Consider the following 23,784-nt stretch of genomic DNA (forward strand, 5'->3'; position numbering starts at 1 on the left):
ATGGAATGATCAAACTTTACTTGTAATGCTCTCACTAAGGGCCACGTGGTAGTATTGGTGACGGACTGAAAAAGATTCTAAAGGTGTAAAAGTTAATCTAAAAACTTTAAAAATTATTTTATTTATATATTCATACATATATAATTATTAACAGTTTAAAAGGAAGATCACAATATTTTTAGTTAACTTTATTTTTATAGTCATGATGTTAGAGGGGACGTGACAATCATCTAGGGGTTCTGTCAGGTCTTGGGCAGCAAAACAGGTAAATTGCAGAAAGTCTTTATGTTAGCTCCACTTCTCTCCCCCAGGACAGTTTCTAACACACTTCACATGCCATCTGTATGGTGTGTCAGTGTGTGGGTGTGCATATATGCCTGTGCACATGTATGAATTGAATTTAAACTTAAGGATGATTTTAAGATATCAGTAAGCAGAGTAGGAAGGTTTCCTGTCATATGATCCAAAGGATTCAAAAAGCTCATTTTTACAATAAATTACCCTCTCCTCTTTACTCCTAAACTTGCTACTGTACCTTCACAATTTTTTTTTTTTTTTAAGATATGGAACACCCGATTCAGTGAAATTTTGCACAGAAGCCCAAAATGAAATACAGTGAAACCAAACTTCTCTGGTAGGTGACCCAGGTAGCAATGTCCATAACTGCCTGCCACCTTTTTTACCCCCTGCACTTTCTCTATCTCTTCCCCCTGTTATAGGTCAGTATGGAAGACCTCTTTTCAGAAGAAAATTTTGTTCCAGCAAAGGGAAAAATCATTGAGCTAACTTAAACCACTAATTTTCACTGAAATCAGCAGAGAGGATAGTAGAGTCCAGACTCTCCCTCTTGACATATGTGTGACATCTGTGACATCTGGCAAACTGGTCTCCATGATCCATTTCTCTCACCCATCAAAGGAAACTAACAATCAGAATGACTAAGTAAGTTAGGTTTACTTACTATATACTACACAGAAGTGTTGGTATTATCATCAGCAGGTCATTTATTTATTCATTCATTTCAGCACATATTTACTGAGGACCTATTATGTGCCAGAAACTATTCTGGGTCCTGGGAAATCAAAGATGAAAGTAAAATCCTTGCTTCATAGAATTCTGGTAGTGAGAGAGTCATGCAAAGTTGCTTGAGGGAATCGGGGAAAGCCTTCCAAGAGCATTTGCACAGTACCCAGAGGAAATGGGGACAAAGGACTGGTAATTTAGGTGGGGCAATGAAAGGAGAAAAATTGTTCCATCTTTTGAGGATAAAGCACTGCAAGGGCAGGTGGTCCTCTTGGGGTCTTGAGCATCTGGCTAAAGTTTTTTATACGTTGAAAAACAGGGCTTTCTTCAAGGCTCTCCATAAACCCTGCTTCAAGCAGCCTCTATCACTACACTTCTACAGTATGTTATAATTTCTGCGTAATTGTCTGTCTTCACCACTACACTGGGAACTGTTTTATATTATGTCCCTAGTCATTTACTGACAAATAAATGACATACACTTAATATGTATTGAATGAAGGAATGGATGGATGATTTAATGAATAAATAGGGAGAAAGTGTATATAGAGGAGGTGTGACAGCAAGACAGTGTTTTCTTACTTCAGAGTTTACTTTGGATCCTGTTCAATATACTGATGAAAACTATCCTCCAACACACTCTCTTAGGTAAATATGAAAAGCAAATCCTTTCAAGATTATGAGTTAAGATCGAATATGTTTCTCTACCCAAATAGGAGGAGTGGTTCTAGAAACATGTCTCTAGCTCTCTCTCCACGGTATTTGAACTGTAGATGATGTGTACCATCTGGGTCCTTGGGACTTTAGAAGATGGTTCCTAACTCATCTCCATGCACTTGAAGTATATGTGACTTCAACATGTAATCTGTACAAGGCAAGCATTTACGAACAATGGGACATTCCAGGAATGAGCAGAGAGTAAATGGAAAACTGTGTGTGAAATAGGGATGGGATATGTGAGGGTTGGAAGAGGTCTGTACAATAGGGTTTTCATCTTTTATGGACCTGGGAAACAGAGTATCTTTGGGAGAAAAGAGCTCAGGCACAAATATTTTCAGTTTAACAAGCCCACAAATCAATCTGATTATTCAGCAATTCAACTAGGATCTGCTTTACATCTCATAAACAAACACTTCTGGTTTTACCTTTTTGGGTTCTGGCATATTATTAATATAAATAGTGTAGATTCCACTTTTATTAAAACCAGCTTGATATACATCTGCACAGTCTCTAAATGGCTTTTCTTCCTCTTTTTTTCCTCCCTTTAGTAAAACTGCAAAAAAAAAAAAAAAAAAAGATTGCAATATGTGAATATCAGTACCATTAGTGCCCAAATGGACTCTAAGTATAGGTAAGCAAGTCTTCATTTCCTCCAAACAAATGTCAATGTTGCATTTATTGAAAAATCAATCATAAGAACAATACTAGATTTTGAGGTGACTCACAGAATTACAAAACTATAGGAAAAATATGTGATCAGTTTATAACTGAATACTTTTTATATTTTGCTTAATTTCTTGTTTTTTTCTCTATCACTTCCAGAACATCAACTCAAGGGACAAATAATTTGATCATGTAACACCTGCAATTGGTAACAATTTTGTCAATGTTTCTAAAATTTCTAAAACATTCTTACCTACATTTCATAGGAAAGTTTGAAAAATGCTAAAGCATTTTCGGAGGAGGGAGAGGTGAAGATAAATTCAAACATCAAAACATAATATGGAGGTTTAAGATGCTAAAAGAAGGTTGTACTGTTTTTCTGTGGCTTTATATTGAAGAGCTCCTAGAAATTTTTATTTTTTAAAAACTCTCAAAATAATTAAAAGGTAGAAAGAAGTCCCTGATCCAATTTAACTATCTAGAATGAAAAGGGAAGTAAACTTTGTTTTTTATTTAATGGTCTGAAGTTAAACTATCAGGTGGATGACATACAAATAGAAGAAGAAAAATTAATAAAATTTGGCTGGGCTTCCCTGGTGGCGCAGTGGTTGAGAGTCCGCCTGCCGATGCAGGGGACATGGGTTCGTGCTCTGGTCTGGGAGGATCCCACATGCCGCGGAGCGGCTGGGCCTGTGAGCCATGGCCGCTGAGCCTGCATGTCCGGAGCCTGTGCTCCACAATGGGAGAGGCCACAACAATGGGAGGCCCGCGTACCGCAAAAAAAAAATATAATAAGATTTGAAATTAAGTTATATAGGTGGAAGAGCTCAGTAAAAGCTGGAAGTCAAGTGGAAAAAGAAATTTAATTAGAGATATAGTCTCCACTGAGAGGAACTTTATTTCATTCATTGAGCTTCAACCACCATTAAGTTCTTATTAATGAGATCAAAATACAAAAATGCCTCATTTACTAGTCCTCAGCTAAAGATATGGGTGGTATCTTTATAAAATATTTATGATTTAGTATTTTCTAATAAATACATGTTATTTAAGCAATTTGTTTCATTAGCCTAAGAATATTTTATAATCTTGCCCTTAAAGTCTCTGGTTACTTAATAATTATCTGTTTTCAATCACTCTGAGTCACTATGGTATTTTAAAATAATAATATCAAAGGTAAGCTATGAATCAGTGCTTTTAAAATGATTTTAAATGTTCTAACAATCTAAAATACTAACCTGATTTATATTTGACACATGGTGTTACTAATTTATAAGTAATTAAAAATTAACAGTCTAATCTTTGTAGAAAGAATGACTATCTCAATATAAATATTTCAAATTTTCAAAAATTACTATGGTTCAAGGAAATGAAATATCCATGTCATATATGTTGCTATAACAAAAATATAGAATTATAACATTTAATAGCATTATGGTTCTCTACATAGCTCCTGTTTGCACTAGTGGTTTTGCCTACTTATATTAAAAGCTACTTCTAAACACCACCCATCACAATTGCAATATCAGGGACTTCCCTGGTGGCACAGTGGTTAAGACTGCGTGCTCCCCTACCTAAGTGTCCGTCATTGGATGAATGGATAAAGAAGATGTGGCACATACATACAATGGAATATTACTCAGCCATAAAAAGAAAGGAAATTGAGGTATTTGTAGTGAGGTGGATGGACCTAGAGTCTGTCATACAGAGTGAAGTAAGTCAGAAAGAGAAAAACAAATACCGTATGCTAACATATATATATGGAATCTAAGAAAAATAAAAAGGTCATGAAGAACCTAGGGGTTAGACGGGAATAAAGACACAGATCTACTAGAGAATGGACTTGAGGATATGGGGAGGGGGAAGGGTAAGCTGTGACAAAGTGAGAGAGTGGCATGGACATATATACGCTACTAAACGTAAAATAGATAGCTAGTGGGAAGCAGCCGCACAGCACAGGGAGATCAGCTCGGTGGTTTGTGACCACCTAGAGGGGTGGGATAGGGAGGGTGGGAGCGAGGGAGACGCAAGAGGGAAGAGATATGGGAACATATGTATATGTATAACTGATTCACTTTGTTATAAAGCAGAAACTAACACACCATTGTAAAGCAATTATAGTCCAATAAAGATGCTAAAAAAAAAAAAAAAAAGACTGCGCACTCCCAATGCAGGGGGCCCAGGTTCGATCCCTGGTCCGGGAACTAGATCCCACTTGCATGCCACAACTAAGGAGCCTGCCTGCCAGAACTGAGGAGCCCATGTGCCACAACTAAGAAGCTGGTGAGCCGTAACTAAGCAGGCCACCTGCTATAAGTAAGACCTGATGCAACCAAATAAATAAATAAATATTTAAATAAAAACACACACAAAAAGAACAATTGCAATATCAACACAAAATAAGTAATCAGAGGATTAACATTATATGATGGTGAAGAGCATTGCATAGAATGTATGCAAATAGCAATTAAAAATGAATATTTATATACTCAAAAGCTACTTTTAATGGCACTGGGCATGTCAGTGGATTATACAAAGGTCTTGTTTTCAAAAACATCAATGCATTTCACTTGTGCTTACTTATTTTAAGCTAAATGGACTATTATTTTTCTAAAACTAAACCTTCCTAAATTCTAAATGCTTGCTCTTCTGTTGAAAATAACCAAATCAGATGCAAAAAAAAAAAAAAGGATGTAAAGAAATACTAACTAAAATTTATAATCCCTTGAGAGGATGAACAAACAGGAAGATGTGGTCAAGAGGAATTCAACGGTAAACCCATTTTTCTTTTTTGGGTGAGAGGTGGGGATAATCATTTATCTAAAGAAAGAGAAAACGTTTTCTTGTTCAATGTACCACTTCCTGCCCTCCCTTATTTAGTTATGTAAGGAGAATGCATTCCCTTCCCACTTCTCTGCCACCTCCCTTCCCCTTTTCTTTTCCTCTTCAGGATGAAGTGGGTGAAAAGACTGTTGTTGGGGAAGAGGGAAGCTATTTCACACACTTTTTCAATAACACAGAGAAAAGGAAAAAGTTGGATATTATCTTATTTTTCTGGAAACTAATTTATAAAAATGTTCAAACTATGGATATTAAGTCTTATAACTGGAAAAATGGTTTGAGGAGTCTACCATAAAACGTACAGTTAGTGCTATGGTTATACTATGGATTCGTTGTTGTCATTGTGGCAACATATCTGATATAGATGTTTCATTTTCTTGAAATATAGTTTCATATTTTTGAAAAATTGAAATACATTCTTTCCAGATGATTAGACTGCTTGTTTTTAATTACTTACTAACTAGTAATATTATGCTTGAAAGTTTGATCCAGGCTACATTTTAGAGTAATATAGCATTTAAAAGCAATTTAAAAGTTTCATTCAGAGCTTACCTTTAATATTTGTATTATATTCTATGGTCTGAAGACCCCTTCTATAAGGGTAGATCGACTTTCAGAGTTTTGCTTTCTCTTTTTAATCTATAAAGTGGGGAATTTATACATATCTCTGAGGCAAGTATGTGAATTACATAACGCAGAGTGACTGAATTACAGTAAGTGCCAAGAAATGGTAGTTATTGCTGTTATGATAATAATGATATCATCAATGGCAACATTACATTCTTATTCTTTCTTATGGAAAGGACACTCAGGCTGTGGAAGGCTAGCCAACCCACTCAGTGGAGTGGTGGATGCTGCTGTCTTCTACCCTCAAATATAAATACTGTAGCTGACGAAATGCAGGGAAGTTACAATTGACTGGTTACACTTAGGATTATATTGAGCTGGCCTCTCCTTGTCAGAGCGGGCTAATAATTAGCTTATTTCATTCATTGACTACATCAAGGCACACCATTGTTAAGTTTAAGTCTAAAAAACCCAGGTAATCTAATCTTGCTGTATACTGTAAGCTTTATTTATTAAGAATTAAAGATTATTTCAGATGAAATGATATATGATGTATATACCATATGCTGATTGTAGAGATTTAATCTCATAGCTTCAATTTTCATGCCTATTTTCTTCGTTAAATATTGGAGAATTCTGAAATTCAGTGTTATGGTTAGATATTGTAAAACTGGACACACAGTAAACATTTTAAAACACAGAAAGACAAGAACAAAGATGAATTAACTGAACATTGCAAGTGTCAGAACTAAGGATAAATTTTTGTAGAAGGTCTTGAGATTCAGCAAGATGGAAGATAATGCCTGGAGGAATATAAGATAAATGACAAGAGACAAACATAGAAAACCTGATGGAAGAAGATAAAAGAAGCATCAACTGGACAGAGCAGGGAGGAGCAATCTTGATACTTGATACAGGTGTTTTAGCTATATCTGTAAAAGTGGTTTAACTTATAATAATACACTGGTTTAAAAGCTGGTTTAAAAGCATGAATTCTTAAAAAATGATCTTTACATCTAAAAGTTCCGCCTTTGATCACATGCTCTTATTTTTTCCTTTCCTATTCTTTAATTCTTAATGAGTTTGTCTTTCTTCTAATTGAGAGTCTAGATCCCCACCATTACTATCTGCCTCTTCCTAGCCTCCTTTTTCCTTCTTCCTACCTTCAGCCTGAGAGTGAGGCATTTAAGCACAGTTCGGGTGGAATTGCTAGTGCCCTCCTTCCACTGTCCTTTCATCCACTAACCCCTTGTATGGGTAAATCCTGACCCAAGGAAGGACGTTTATTCACATTCTCACCCCCATTTCTAGACTGCAAACACTAAAGTGAGGCTATTTAATGCCCTTCAAATGTGTACTTTCTAAACTGAGCTGTGTTCTCTATGCTTCTCAGTCAAACCCTTGGTCATTTCTAACAGACTTTTTATTACATTTCCTGAAAAGTGTATTTCAAATCTTTCTACTTTTTTCAAGATTAAATCTCACTCCTGTCTTCTCTATTTATATATGACATTGTTTTATGTTTTACTGTGACGATCAAAACCATTTAAAATAAGTCTCCTCTACCTTTTTCCTCTACAGAAGTTGTCTTTGCCTATCTTTGCCCTTGCCTTTTGTGTTGAGCTCTCTTAGTCCCTTTTCTACTTCTCTAATTGTCCTTTCTCTTTCCTCTTCATTGCGTTCTGTTTCTCTCCCCACCTACCAATAGATGCTCACCAAGATTCTATTCTTGGATCTCTATTCCTTTTTCATCTGCTCTTTTTGCAAACCAATTTCTACGGCTTCAAACTTTCACACAGATTTCTAAGATACAAGCATTTCTGACACCACATATTTGCTTCTCTCATGACCTCCAGATCCTCATTTCTACTTGCTTGTTGAGCAGTTCCTGATGCAACCCCAACTTTCATTTGTTTATTTTACCTAATATTTTCTTCCAAAACCGATATTCTCTTTTTCTCTTACTGATCCCACTATCCTTCCTCAGTTGTCATCGTTAAAAATTAATGAAAGCCTAAATATAAGACAAATAGACTGAGACTTTAATTTGTCTCAATTTAAAAGACTGCCTCCTGTCCCTTCTTAGTTTAACCCATCCTATATTAACAATTTCAGTAAATATTGATTAAACATCTGCTATTTGCATGACTTTTTCAAGATAATGGAGATACAGACATAAGAAAACCACAACCTGTCCTTAATGTGATCACAGTCTGATGAGAGAAAGACCCATTAGTAGGTCTTCCATAATATCTCATGATAGCTACATCTATGATTAGTATCTTCCATGATAGGGAAAAACCCAACTCAAGCTGGCTGAAGCAAAACGATAATTTATTGAATCATGTAATTCAACAATCTAGGATAGAGCTTTAGGGAAAGCATGATCAGGTTTCAAACAGTGTGATCAGGAATTGGTTTACTTATCTTTTTCTTGACTCACTTGTTGCTGACTCTCTACCTGGTCACAAGATGGCCAGCAACAGCTTCTCAGTCTAATGGTACCAGTTTAAATATAATACCGAACAGAGATAATGCACACAATTGCTGTTTTGGAGATATGTATCAAGTGCATTGAGAGTAGGTGCAGAGACTACACTCTATTTCTGACCAGGTAGACTTGGGGAAGGCTGTTCAGAAGAGATAACACCTGAATGAATAAAACATGTAAAAAAGCTATCTGAACTAAATTATAAGAGCTTGGTATGCCAGTTCAAACACTTTACCCACATCAATATCAGCAAATAAATCTTAGGAAAGTCTTAGGAAGGAATCATTATTCATCCCTTATCTATACAACCAAATTTCTGGGATCTAAAGGGAAAGAACAGGGACATAAGCAGGTGCATGTTTGTCTTTCACCAGCCAACATTCAGCCAGTGAGCAACCTGAGACGCTGACTCCAGCAGCTGCTAGCTTTATCTGGCCGTTGCCTTCATTTGCCTACTCAATTCCAACCCGGATGGCATATCTACCACTGGGCTGACTTGAGGGAAGAACCATGAAAGCTAAGGCAGAGGGGCACTTCAATTCAGATGAACCCTCAAGAGAAAACTTCCTGGAATGTGGAATTGGTAATTCTGAGTCTCAGAAAACGTAGTAGAGAATGCAGAAGACAATTAGCCTTGCTACCAGAGGCAATATAAAAACCAGGAGCCCTTGATCCTACTTAATTCCTAATAAGTTGCTATAAAGGGATCAATTCTTCAATTATTCTTTTTAAATCTTAGATGTGGATAATCATTCATATATCTCCAGTATTTAGCAAACATCAGAATGTATGCAGATCATGTTATTGGTTTAAGGATATCTCTTGTGGTACTTTTTGGGCCATTAGCATTAAGGAGATCATAGTACTAGGAATTGACCCTAGCCCGTGATTTTCACACAACAGGTTACTGAAGGTAACTGAACGTACAGATGAGTAAAATGGCATATCTGACAAGGTGCAAACAAGCAAAAAACTGATTGCTTAGATTCTCTAGTCTTCAGCCAGGTGTGTGGGTATTTCATGGAAAGGCCATTTAAGAAATTCCCTGGTATCCTAATTTACTTGAAAGGACTTCTAGAAGTAGACGAAGGTAATATTTTGCATTTCAAGGGTGTAGAAAATACGTTTAAAGGTTTGTAGGCAATATTCAATATTTCAATATTTTGTGGGTGGGTGAGGAAGACCTACCGATGATTTCATAAATACGTATCACCTATGTATAGCTATATAAACACATACGAGTTTTAAGCTTATAAATTAAAACTTTCAAAATTGGTATTTTATTTCATATAAAATATATGTATATGAACCTAAATATCTGTGGGTTGATATCTCAGCATGATTGTTTTTAACCTACAAAAATGGCAATTACCTATTTTTTAATCTAATATATATATATATAAAACATAAATTGCTATGTCACAATATAACAAACATATTTATAAATACTTTCAATCTGAAGTCTTTGGTTAAGTAGCTAAAGGCTTCCTTTTTAAAAATCTACTGTTCCTTTTCCTTTTAACTGTGGTATAAGGGAACACTTGAACGTTGTTTACTTGCTGCATTATTATTTTAATTAAATTTTTTATAAAAAAAACTGTTTTTATTCTAATTTAAATTCTTTACGTGTATATATTTTGTAGATAATGTGTAAAATCTTAACTATCATCTTGGTGGAAATATAATCATCATGATCATAATAAAATCAACTAGCATTCATTGAATACTAATTATGTGCTCAACTCTGAATTTCTGGTGCTAAGTATGTTTTATATGCTTCATTTCATTTAACACTCATAAACATCTTATGAGATGGATTTGTCAATATATCATTTTATATATGAGAAAACTGAAACTCTGAGATGCTATCTAACTTCACCAAAACTTATAAGTAGTGGAAGTCTTTAACTGTAAAGCCAAAACTACTTCTTACTGGCTTCTAAAGTAACGTCAAACCCAAACAGAACTCTAATACGTTATTTGCCACAGAGTGAATCCCCAGCAATACTTAGCTGAAAAGGTCCCACCCTTGGGTCTTAGGTGAATCAGGACAGGCCTTAATTTTGAATGGGTATAGGCTCTTCTCATTGGAAGCAGGAAGTATGGGAAAATGACAGGAGGCAGAAATGACAAGAAAGAAGAAAAATGTTGAGATGAAGATAGAAGAGAGGAACAGGTAGCAGAATTTTCTGTGAGACGGGAGCTCTTAGCAGAAATATGAAGCAGTGATGGCCCACAACCTCAAAAGCAAACAGAGGATTAGGAAGTAAGAGGTCCCTGAGCAGCCACATTGGATTTAATAATGTCCATACCCTAAAAGTCATGCTGATCAGGATTTACCCCCATTAGTTTTAGATATTATTCTCAGAAGCCTAATTATTGATCCCCCAGCCTATGGACCATTTGCTAGAAGTTACAAGTTTAGAGGAGGGCTGGTTGGGGAGATGAGAGTGGGCATATGTCTGCGTTTGTGCTCATCTTCTAGAATCACGCCTGAAAACAATGAGAAAATTGATAACTAAAAGCTTTTTTGTGGGTATGAGGAAAAAATAGTAATTTTTTTAAAGTAGGCAAAAATAAGAAATGATAATAGTTTGGGCAAAATATAACATAAGGGATAAATTATATACTTTTAGAAAGGCATCATGGTATTATGGTATAAATTAATTCATGCTGATGATAATGAATTAAATTATTAGAAAAATCTTTTATGAAAACACTGCAGAAAATTTGCCATTATGATAATTTAAAATTTCCTTAAAATTTTACTACTTAAAGAGATACATTATGTGGAAAATATATTACTCATTACATATAATTGTAGGTAAATATATACATTTAAAAAATTTTATCTCTCTTTAATTTTCTGATTCTTACAAAGGAGTCATATTTAAAATAAGCCCTTCACCCCTGCAATCAACTCTTTAGAGAATTTTTTTTTAACATCTTTATTGGAGTATAATTGCTTTACAATGGTGTGTTAGTTTCTGCTGTATCACAAAGTGAATCGGCTATACGTATACATACATCCCCATATCCCCTCCCTCTTGCATCTCCCTCCCACCCTCCCTATCCCACTCCTCTAGGTGGTTACAAAGCACCGAGCTGATCTCCCTGTGCTACTGAGACATACAAGGTACATAAACACTTAAATCCATGTGGACATACATAGTACCCTATGTCATACGTGGATTGCTAATTTTATGGTACTTGTTTCAGTGTGGAATAATGAAACGTGAAGTAATTCTACATATTTCTATTTTTGTTTGATTAGTGCATTTAAATAAATTTTCTAACACTCCACTAATGTGAAGTGACTCACATATGTAACTGAATGTACACAATGCATATTACACTTAGAGCAAAACTAAGAATGAAAAAAAATTACTAAAAGTTGAAAATGGATTTACACACAATCTTTGTTTAATCAAGTGATCATTCACTTTTTATAAAATTCATTTCTGTGTTTTCCCTTTGGGCACCCTGATGGGCAGTTATGAGTGCTACATGATCCTTGCCATTTGTTCAGAAGGTCATTTCATTAACAAAGATATTGCAGGTGTTTCATGTGTTTTAATTTTCCATATAATGTCTTCAGCCTGACTGGAATATGCTGATTTTGAATAAATGATTTCTCACACATGTGGGAAGACTTAAAGGGCATCTTTTGTGCTCTGAGTGAACAAATAATTGATTTCAGCAAAAGCCATTAAAAATGGAATGAAAGTCCTTGGGCAATGCTGTAAAACATGGAGAGCAGTTGCCAGATGCTTTTGAAAACTGACCAAAAAAATGCCACTTTGAAGTTTTAAATAAATAAAGGCTGATTGTCACCATAGGTATGTCACTTTGGTTCTTACTCTTGTGGTGAGATATACTTGACGAATATTACTTTACTACCTGCGGGTATACATGGGATTCTACTCTATAACTTTGGGTTTCCTCAGTCATTATGAGTGACATAAAATCAAGAGAAGATATGGAATGATTGATAGGAGTCATAAAATGCATGAGTTTGTCTAGGACACCAGGCAAACTCTAAGGTGTGCAGTACTTTTATGTTAAGCAACGTGGCAGCAGCACTGGGAATAGAAGTCAGTTGTCCTTCTTCCTGTTCTTTCTAGGCTACCATGCTCGCCCTCTTGATGGCATATGTCATAGCTGCTCCAAGACACTGGTGAGGAAACCACCTCAATCTAAGTCCTAGTTCTAGGGACATGGGCTGGATTAATTTTGGTGGAGATTTGGTTTATTTGTGCACTTGCGAGTGTGTACATGTGGCCAAAGCAACCGGCAAAACCTTCCTTTAGAACAAAATTGTCACTTAAAATTAAACCCACAGTTCAAATTCACTGTTCTAAAGGCACTCACACTGATTGTGATAACAGAATGTTCACACCTAAAATTAATTATAAGTACACTTAAAGATATAATAAAGTTAAAAGAGGTTTGATTTAATTGGCATTAAATTTAATAATTTAACTTTATCATAAATTCATCAAAAATTTTATGATTTATTTATCTATTCTTGGTAGGTCACATATTAGTGTGATTCCTTACCAGAGATGGTCCCACTCAGAATGTGAACATCCAAGCCAGTAGTAGGATGAGATTCCAATGTACTTAGAAGCAGTCATATTGTTGGTATTCTTTAGTTGAAAATAAATGATGAGCTCCCATAGGAAGCTAAAAAAAATTTTTTTAAATTAATTTTTGGCTGCATTGGGTCTTCGCTGCTGCACGTGGGCTTTCTCTAGTTGCGGCCAGCGGGGGCTACTCTTTGTTGCGGTTCACGGGTTTCTCATTGTGGTGGTTGCTCTTGCTGCGGAGCAAGGGCTGTAGACATGCAGGCTTCAGTAGTTGTGGCGCACAGGCTTAGTTGCTCTGCAGCATGTGGGATCTTCCCGGACCAGGGCTTGAACCCGTGTCCCCTGCATTGGCAGGCGATTCTTAACCACTGTGCCACCAGGGAAGCCCTCTACAAATGTTTTTAATCATCAGTTTTAAAAGCTTCTTAGCATTTGACTTTTAGAAAAATCTTAAGCTAAAAGTCAATCTTTTGTTTATATATATTTAAGCCCAACCATATAGTTGCAACATTTTTCAGGGTTTATTTTTCCTCTGTTCTTAAAGCATAAGAGATTTCATAAGGGTTTCACTCTATGGTTCCTGTATTATACACATACTGAATGATGTTAATAGAATGTTTTTTCCTTACTTTCTCTCTGAGTAATTATAGGTGCTATTTGGCTCAGTACAAAGTACCATAGCTTATCTGTAACTCGTATCCACTGTCCCATTTTGTCTCTGGACTTAGAAAACAAAACCCGTTGAATTGGACCTGAGTATCGATGAGTCCAGGAAATGATTTAGTTAAAATTATATTCAAAATATTTTGTGCTTCTTTGCTTTAGCGAACCAGGCCATGAAAGCACAAGAGAAGAAGGAACAGGGTTTGTTCACAGTAATGTTAGAACATCAAGGCAACACTCTTTTTTTCATGGCCTTTCACCCTGGTAACTTCCAGGCCCAGCTGGAATCAGGGGATATCCCTTTCCATTTCAGATAGTTTCGTTTCTGAAATTGAAACTCTAATTCCAAAAGAGAATTAACCACAAAATTTCAAATCTCCCCCAAAAGATGTGGTTTAGAAATAGTTCATGGGAGAGGTCAAGGACTGTATTATTTTTTATTTTGTTATCACTAGTTTGGCTATCTGCTATTCACACAATTTTTTTTTTTTTTTACGGAAATTACGGCTTTTCAAAAGGCAGATAACATGCTCCATCAAAAAGGAGAAACATACCATTTCCAAAAATAAATAGTCACTTTCCCCTTAAGCCATTAGGTTTTGTGAAAGGAAGTGCTAGAAGTGTGGTTCATTTTAAGGAAATTGTAAATGTTTGACATATAATTTTCTGTCAAGATAAAGCACTTCCCTCATTAAATGGAAACAAGTGCTCACTGTAGTGTTCAGCAGATGACTTCCTGTATTTTTCTTTCTCTTTCTACCTAATGTTAAAACGTGCATTACAAGTAGTCAACGATAACCAAGTATTTTACTAAGTCAATAAAAATGATATTTTCTATTTTTATCAATGTTTATATGAGTAACATTCAAAAAGTTTTAATTTCCTCCCATCATCTGTGATGTTTTTAAGAGTCGTTCTTAACTCAAGGGACTTGCAGGAGTTCAAACTATCTCATCCCTTGACTGAATGATTTACTTCACAAACTCAGTAGACACTGCATAGGAGGTAAATTCCTTTCAGATGGTAGAATTATTCTGAGAACAGAGCCAAATGTCCCCTCAGCACTGGAAAGGAAGCAAATGCCTCATTTCCCCTTTTCAGAAGGCCAGAAGACCGAAAATAATGATCAAACGTTCTGTACCACTGCAATCAGCCTCTGGGAAAGATACTTTAAACCAAATAATTGAGCTCACTTAAAAATTTGTAGTATTAATCATTATCTCTTTCAGACGATCTGAAAGAAACTTTTAAAATAAACTTCAAGAGAAGCTCCTTATGATCTGAAATTTTTATACTTCATATTAAGGAACTAAGTATATAAACATGCTCATGCCTCTTGGTATTTAAGTTTCTTTTATTCCTCTCTACTCTCTGTGCTTCTCTACCCAGAGCTGATACCTATCCTTTCACATTCAACCTTTGGATGTGGGTAGACAACATTTTCTGCTTTTACTTCATCTTACTCATTTTAGTCTTCAACCTATGCAATTGAGCTCTACAGTTTACTCAAACTCTCCCTATAGAAGGTAACAACCCAGTTCCAAAGTTCACTTCAGTCTGTTTTTTCATTTGACCTTTCTGCTTATTTGCCACTAAAATAAGACCCTTCATAACAGTCTTTTCTCTCTGCTATAACCCCTATTTTGGTCTCCTTTTTTCAGCCATCCTGCCTACATTCTAATCCTGGATCAACCTTTCTAGCTATGTAACCTTAGGAAAATACTCAAGCTGCCTGTGGAATTTATAAAATGGGGCTAACCACAGTAGTTCCCTCAAACTGTTATTGTGAGGACTAACTAAGTTAATACACATAAAGCTTAAGCCATGCCTGCATCATAACAAGTATTCAACAAGAGCCTTAAGAAGACTCTGCAGATGCGGGATTCTGCCCCCATCCTTCTGTCTCTATCATGATTTTAATATTCCTCCTGTGTGTTTCACTAGTCCCCTGGCACCCTGGCTTCACCACTAGCAAACAATTACAGAATATAATTGTTTGTTTACCTATCTCTTTCCCCACCAAATTCCAGTTTTCTTGAAGCCACGGACAGTACATCTTTTCTCTCTTCTCATTGTCTGAACAGTATCTGGCATATTATAGGAACTCAGCAAATCTTTGTTAAATAAAAATGGATGGATACCCTTACCACCAGAAGAGAATCTGAAACAAAACAGTTGCTGTATAACTATTTTTTTAATGAATGATAAATTTATGAATCATATCTTGGTATAGCAGGAGTATGTTCCAAGTTGATTTGGACAGTAAGACAATCAGCCAATGTAATTTTATGATGGAACCTAAATACTATTTTCTTTTTATCTTTCTTTTTTTAAGGTTAGTAATTACATTCTTGATCACATAATGCAAACTTTGTCTGATGTATGCTCAAGGTACGTGATGATGCTTTAATTATCTCTGAACAGAGATGACTGCTGAATGTTGACAGTCACAGTACCTGATTATCCTCCCCCAAAGAATTCCAAACCTTGTTTCCATGCCATTATCAATGTAAACTATTTAATTCCCACAATAACTGTGAACTGCCAAAAACATGAAGCAATCAGCTAAGCTTTGACACAATGATAACATTGGGAGCAATATTTCCTTAGTGTTAATGTTTCTAAGAATAACTGCAACCAAGTTTTTGCAGACAAAGGTTAGGCAAAAATAAATGTGCTACCCAGAAGTCTTACAAAAATAGATGCGATTCAGTTTGTAATGACTATTTGCCTAAGGTACCACTATTGCCTGTTCAGAACAACAAGAGGAAGGTTTGTTGAACTATTTCAGAAAATGTGTTTATTAACTGTATTTAGATTAAATATATCTTATGACATTAGATGTTTTAGTAGGAAAAGTTCTGTGAAACTAAACAAAAATACTACATGTTTTATACAAACCTCTTTTAATTCTTACTGCAAACTCATCAGGTATGTATTATGATTCCATTTTAGAGATTAGAAAACTGAAGCTAAAAAGAAGGGGCTTAGATGACTGTCAACAGTTAGAAACTCTACAGCCTTGTATCCAGACATTTTCTTTGAAAGAAATTTTACTTATAGATAGCACATCATAAGTTTTCTTGTGTTTAGTTTAATCTTGTCACTTGGAGGAAAAGGAAGGAATTAATGTTTAATGAATCAACTGTGTCACATTCTTTTGTTTTTATATGCAGTATCTAATTTAATCCTCTCACTATCATTGTGAAGCAGATATAATTATCCTGACTTTTTATAAATGATGAGACAGCTTCATAAAGATTACATTAGTTGCCAATGACAGAAAAACCTCAATAGAAATTTTTCTCTTGCTTTGTAGTATTACATTCAGGCTGTCTCCATAAATGACTGACTGAGTCAAGTTAGAAAGAGAGGACCCTTAAGGTCAATTAAAATTTTTAGTCTTTTGGATTATGACACAGTTCATAATGTTTTTGGAAAATCCTTCAGAAGACTACTCTTTGTATTTTTGAAATATACATTTTAGAAAAGTGATACATTTATTGTGATGTATTGATTTAGGCTTATTTGCATATATTTATATTTAAAAGTAGAACATTTATATATAATCTTTGATAAATAATAAATCTACTTGATAAATAAACTTTTGGTCTTAAGTAGGGAGAGATTTTACTTATGTGTTTTAGAATTAGAATGAAATAAAAGTTCATTTTAGTAACTGATATTTAATCTAGTATTATGAAATCACTCATTTAAGTTTTAAATTCACCATAACTGAAGACTATGGTGCCAGTGAAAATGAAGATATGCAAAGAAGTAAAATCTTTATGGAAAACTTAGTGAGAGACATTTCCCATTTTTGTGTCTCTTATGAGTTCTTAAATGACCAAATACTTAGTAGAATACTTAACTCTGGGATTAAAGAAAAAAAAGATTAATAAGAAGCAAACAAAATCTATGATTATAAGAGCATAGAATCCATTGGATAATAGGGCAATAGGCTTACATTAAGATTACAAATCCTATAGTTAAAGCAGGATTTATTTTAGAATTTTATCATTAAAAAGAAAATAAATGTCTAGAGGTCTGGAGTATTAGACAATTTCTGTCTCACTCTGTAGTAGTAGTAGTATTTTTTGGATGTGCTATATCATAGAATAGACACAGTTACTTTTCTCATACCCTGAGTGGATGCTATGGGTAGCATCTATCAGGAGTGCCATAATAATTGTTCAATAAATTATGTTTTTTGAATTGAACAGATGTTTGGTTGCCTGACACTGCACCCAAAGACCAAAACTAGCCAGGAATTTTAATTTTGAAGTCACCCTCCTGCCTCCAAAAGCTTAAAGACATATTTATTGGACAATACTTAGAAAAGAAGTGAAATTATGATAAGCAGGCAGACATATGAGCTCTGTGAGAATCAACAGGGCTTGATATTTCTAACATCATAAAAAAAAGAATTACTCAACTCAATGTGCATTACGTCTCAGGAGTCTCAGGATGATAAGAAAAATATGTTTTCAATCTTTCCCCAAACGTATTCAGTTCAATATGAGAATAGATATGTCTCATATTAATACTTAATTTCTAAATACTCATGAGCTCTATTAAAATTCTCTGGCAAAATTCTACCGTGCTTTCCTTTCAGTAGACTCTAACTCAAAGTTTTGTCAGGCTCTGACTGATTAGCAGGTTTTTTCTTTCCCAATCACATTTCTGAGCACACCCAAATGGAGCTCTGGGAACTCACTGTTTAAAACATATTCTTTACAAAGTATATTAAGGGCTTGTTTAGATTATCTAAAGGAGATATAACTCAAGGTAATGGAGTGTAATAGAGAAATGTGAAATGTCTTTAAAGCAAGATCACTTAATATGGAGTTATCCTCTATATTCATATCTATTCACGAGAGTATGGAACTGAGTATTTTTTCAGATAGCTCAAGTCCACTATTAAATTAAAGGAGCCGCCAATTATGTATATTGCATATGCACACTGAACCATTACATGAATGATCACATAAGCCACAACTTAATGACAACCATGATTTTCAGATGTAAGTGGTGTTCTCTTTCACTCATCACCATTTACCGTTCTGTGTTCACTAACAGAAAGGCTGATTAGCGAGCAGAACTACAGAAGATGACCTTAAGCTCCAAACTTTGAAGAGCTCTCCTGAGGCTCAGGTGAGGTTCTGCTTGAAGTGGACAAGTGCACACAGAGGCATTTATTCAATAATTGGTGGGTGGATACATGGACAGATGAATGGATGTCTTCTAAAGAGACACAGGCCTGCAATATTTCCAATGATTAAATGGCTCCAGATATTCTAGTGACATTAAAGATTTGTTATTTCCACGGTCATGAAGACACCCCAGAATAAATTTGCCCATACACCCGGTTAGGTCTTCTCCACACAGGACTGTGTAAATAATCTTAATACAGACTTTTAGTAACAAATATTCTTTCTTCCTCATAATAGTTATTAAGAACTTATATATCTCCTTTTCTCTACAGGCAACTCTTCCCTCTCCTCCTCTGCAAAAAAAATAGTTTTAAAATGGGAACTCTCCTGAAACTCTCCTAAGCACTCTGAACTAATCTCTAATATTGGCCAATTTCTGTCCTGTATAGTTAAGTGTCTAACATGATACCAAATATTTACCCATGAAAATATAGTAGATTTTATCTAAGGCTAAAAGACCAGTAAAAAAAAGAAGAAATTAGAAAGTCCTTTTAGAAAGATGTTGTAAAGTCAATATTCAAGCTTATGAATACTCTCTCTGAAGTTAAAAACATGAGAAAATTGTCAGTGTAACTTCATGAAATGCTTCTAAGAATAAAGTTCTTTTGCTGCTTCTACACAGCAACTGATGCAACTAAGAAAGTTATATTGAATATTTGCTTGCTCCATAATTAAATAAGATATTTACTATACCAAAGTAAGAAAGAAATTCTTACCACCTTCCTTAGTGCAGAGGTTGACAAGGTTATGCACTGTGTCCATCAGCTCCAGCTGCTGCTTCTGAAGGATACTGTTATTGGTGGTGGCTCTGTTCAATTGTTTCTCCAGTTCCTGGATTATATATGTTTGACGAGTAACCAAGCCTTGAAGATTCTCTTTTTCTTCCTTTAAGGTGTCCAATTCTTCCTTGTGCTTTCCCTCCATTTCAAAGATTTTATGTTCTAATAAACTACAAGGAAGTGAAGATAAAATTTAGTTTTAAAAATGCTATAAAAAAAGCTGTGATTCAATTAGTTCCTGAGTTTATTTAAAGTGAGAAACTTTAGTCAGGTATTTCATCATGGAAATATTTTTTAAGTGAGAGACTCAGAAAAATATATATATGTAAATATAAATATTATATAAATATATAAATAAATAAATAAATATATATATATATATATATAAAAGAGGAGTGACATATACAGCATGTGAAATGAAGAATTATTAGATCACTTATTGTTAGAGTAATGTTTATTTCCTGGGGTGTATCTTATATACAGGGTAGTTGACTTGGACCCTGTCTGCAGAAATTATAGTATAATTTTCATTAAAGAAATGGGTACAATAAGAAATAGAAACAACAGTTCAGAAAAATGTATGAACAAAACATAGATATTTACTTTGCTTCATTCATTTGGGATTCTCAAAACATTCACAGTGATTAAATTTCACAATAGTTTCGTGATGTCAAGGAAGAGCAAATTGATGCAGAAATCACAGGACCAGAAAGTAAGCTATCTAAAGTCATAATGAATTATATTTCTTGGGATTTTTGATATCTGGTCCTGTATCATAACCACTAGCTTACTTTATCTCTCAATCTAAGCTTTAGGATAAGGCCTAAAGGCACTGCAAGTTCCACATCACTGAATACTTGGTTCCGAAAAGGAAGACCGTGTTAGGCTGGTGGCATGGTCTTACAAAAGAACTTGGGAAGCTTTGCTCAGAGTGATGCAGTCTTCAACTGAGAGCCGTCCTTCTCTCAGAACTCTTCACAGGATACTCCCTTTGCTTATTACACATTAAAAATGATAGAGAATGCAGAAGCACTCTTGGATCCTAGCAACTGACTGGGAATAAAAAGCATTTACATTTTATAGAGTGTATAATATACTAGTATCCCTCAGAGAAAAGCCTTATTCAGTTTTCTCAGTTCCATTTTCAGAAGGTTCAACCAGTCCTTAGTTTACAAGGTGTTATTCAAATGTAACATACCAGATTGGGCACTTAATTTACCTTGGAGAAATATAGCACTGAATCATTCCTATAAGTTTTCAAAAAGGGGACACTAGGGAATGTTTTAAACTTAATACTTAAATCATAAAATGTATAGTGATTTGGGGAAAATGTGACAGTTATTTATATTTTTTAAAGAGTATTTTGGAAATGAAAAATTCAGGCAAGGAAGTCAGAGTAGGATGAGAGTACCTCTAAAGGAGCAGGCATGATTCATTGTCTTATAGTGTTTTCTTCTGTGTCAATAACTTGCTGCTGGAAAAGTTAGTAGTTAAAAAACAAACAAAACTAAACAAAATACAACCAAAAGCCTTTTTACTGGTTAAAAAGTTTACCCACCCACTGGTTTAAGTGATTAGTGTACTTGCTATGGATGTCAGAGGAGGTTGTCTTCTGTGCCCATTAATTTTTGGCCTTCAGATCTGAGAATTAACCACAACGGATGCCTTAGCTCTTCCTCAGTTTACTTTTTAATAATTTTTGTTTCTCTTCCTAGGGTAATGATCAGATGTTAAATGCCCATAAAATAGAGTCAGTTAACTTATGGGAAATTTTTCTTTTAAATTCACAAGAGTTATAGTATACTACCAAGAAACCTTAGAATTTAATGTAAAGAGCAACATCTGGATGTATAGTCATAAAATACTGGATAAAAATTCGGAATTACCATTTTGTTCCTGAAATAAGATGAGCACTGGCCTTTCAGTTTTCCTAATTAGTAGGTAACATTCTGGCTTGGAAAATATCATGCTATAGTTATAATTCATATTTATTAGTTGCTACGTGCCAACAGTGCTCTCAGCACTATGTAAAATGACACTATTCTTACTCTAAGGATTCATTTTTAGAGAGAAATGAAATGAAAAAAATGAAAGAAAAAAACCTCAAATGAAAAAAAGCAGCTATAAGAAACTTCTATTTCAGACATAACACTTTTTTTTTTTTTGCATATGTGTTTTGACGCTTTCTACTTTTGATGCATTCTTTGTTCAAGAAGACATATACTAAAAGATGGCTACTATCTGAGATGTCAGTAAAGGAGTTTTTTGTCTGTTTTGTTTTGATTTTCAGGATATTTTGGAAAGAGATGAGAATGGAAAGTTGATCAAAGAAGTCCTGGTACCAAAGGAAAAAATTCTCAACACTGGCTTGTGGAAGAAAAGGTCTGCATTTCCCAAGTAAAAGGAGTATACACTTAGCATGTTGGAAAGAATGTTAATTTTCATAATTCACCAAACAACCTTAATGCACCATGACTACCAGTTATCAAATGATATCAACATAGCCTGTCATCTTAAAATAGATATTCATGTAAAATAAAGAAGGGACTGCTCAGGGAAGTAAGAAGCCTGCTGTATATCAGACATCTCACTGGATTGGGAATGAAATATTTCATTAAAAATAAATATGCATTAAAAACTATAAGCAAATTGGAAACATGTCACACTGTTTCCCAAATGGCAGGTCTTACCAGTTAATTATCTCTTCTAGTCATTTTCTCATCTTATTTCTTCACTTGGATTCTCTTTAATAACTTTTGTACTCTAGTAATTCTCTATTAACTTTATTTACTAGAGATACCCTTTATATTAATGACAACTTTTTAGACTTCTTCAGGCAAAACTGATACCTTTTTGATACCACTCATCACTCCCTTCCATCTTCTCTTCATATCTGGCTTTCAAAAATACTATCCTCTTTTCTTTGATACTTCTCATCCATTAGTTATTATCTACTTGGGAAGTCAGCCCTTCCTCACTATATCCAAACTGGCTTGAATCCAAAACTCTTTCGCCAGAAAATATTCATATACCATCTCCACTTACTAATCACATTGTTGTAATACATCATTTTAGTTGTGTAGCATTTTAAAACCCTTATCTCCTTTGATTCTTAAAGTAATATAGTGATACAGAGTGAGTAGATGTTATAAGCCCCCGTTTATAGGTAAGAATCTAAATATCTTGTATAAAATTGTGTACATACTGTGTCATAACCAAAATAAAAAGCCATGTCTTCTAACTTAGACTAGAAATCTGCCCATGACAACCCAGTGCTATGAAAACTAGCTTTAGTGTCTCATCTCTTTGATTTAGTATAACATAATCTCTATCTACTTCCACCCGCTTATATTTTGCCAAGAATCAAGGCATCAACTTAACATCTCTTTAGTATTTGCTGCTCTCCATCTGGTTATTTTTGGGAGCTTGTCTTTCACAATATTTTAACCTATCCATCTTCTCCACATATAAAAACAAAATTTCTTTGCCAAGCCGTTTTAAAAAAAAATTTGAACTGAGATTTTCTTAAATATCACTCTGCCTTAACTCCTCTGCCATTAAATTTAATTTTCTTACTCAATATATTGATCATATCCCATTTTGTCCTGAGGCCTTTTATTGTTTCTCTTACTCTTCCCTATCCAGGTCAGCTGGGAGAGGCCAGCTCACCTAGGCACAGAGACTTCTATATACAAAGGTTGATCTGAAGGACAACATGACAACTCCACTGTCCTAAATTCAATTGGCAAAGTAGTCGTGTTTTCTCTATGATGGCCTTCAGCAGCAAGTTTAGTTTAGGTTTAAATGCATAATCCAAAACCTGGATGTTGATTCCAAACTCCAGTGTACTGTTTTCTAGAGTGCATTCAGTGTATTTTTATTAGGCATTCCATTGTTGAGTTCTACTGTCAAGTTTTGGGGAATGCTAAATTAAATAAATAATTTTATCATGATGCATCCTTTAGGATTAGTGTTCCATGGAACAACAATTTATGAAACTCTGCACCTAAATCTATTCAAATTGAACGTAAAATCCAAAGACAGAGTTTCTCACAGGATTCTCAATACTTCACGTTTCTCATCCTTCTAGAAACACTTTGAGAAGAGACATGCATAGAATTTGGCACTTAACTTCTAGTTTGAGGCAGAGGTGCACTTTAATGAAGAATAAAATAAACAAAATAATCTAGGCCTTTAACTTCAGCAAAAGGCTCTAATTGAGTATATATAAAGCC

At 34.8% G+C, this 23,784-nt stretch overlaps 1 protein-coding gene across 3 annotated transcripts in view; it reads right to left on the reverse strand.

The window, feature by feature from the left end:
* Positions 1-23,784, reverse strand: part of ANGPT1 (angiopoietin 1) — a 274,198-nt gene that overhangs the window by 79,920 nt on the left and 170,494 nt on the right. For 2 of the 3 annotated variants that reach the window (XM_060035232.1, XM_060035230.1), the window contains exons 4-5: positions 19,487-19,719; positions 2,169-2,296 (exon numbers count right to left, since the gene is read on the reverse strand). In XM_060035232.1, coding sequence (XP_059891215.1) covers positions 2,169-2,296; positions 19,487-19,719 — 361 coding nt within the window. The remainder of the gene's footprint in view (positions 1-2,168; positions 2,297-19,486; positions 19,720-23,784) is intronic. The other variant, XM_060035231.1, reaches the window with a different exon arrangement.

Source organism: Delphinus delphis, chromosome 17 (genome assembly GCF_949987515.2).
Source record: "Delphinus delphis chromosome 17, mDelDel1.2, whole genome shotgun sequence".
Lineage (NCBI taxonomy): Eukaryota > Metazoa > Chordata > Mammalia > Artiodactyla > Delphinidae > Delphinus > Delphinus delphis.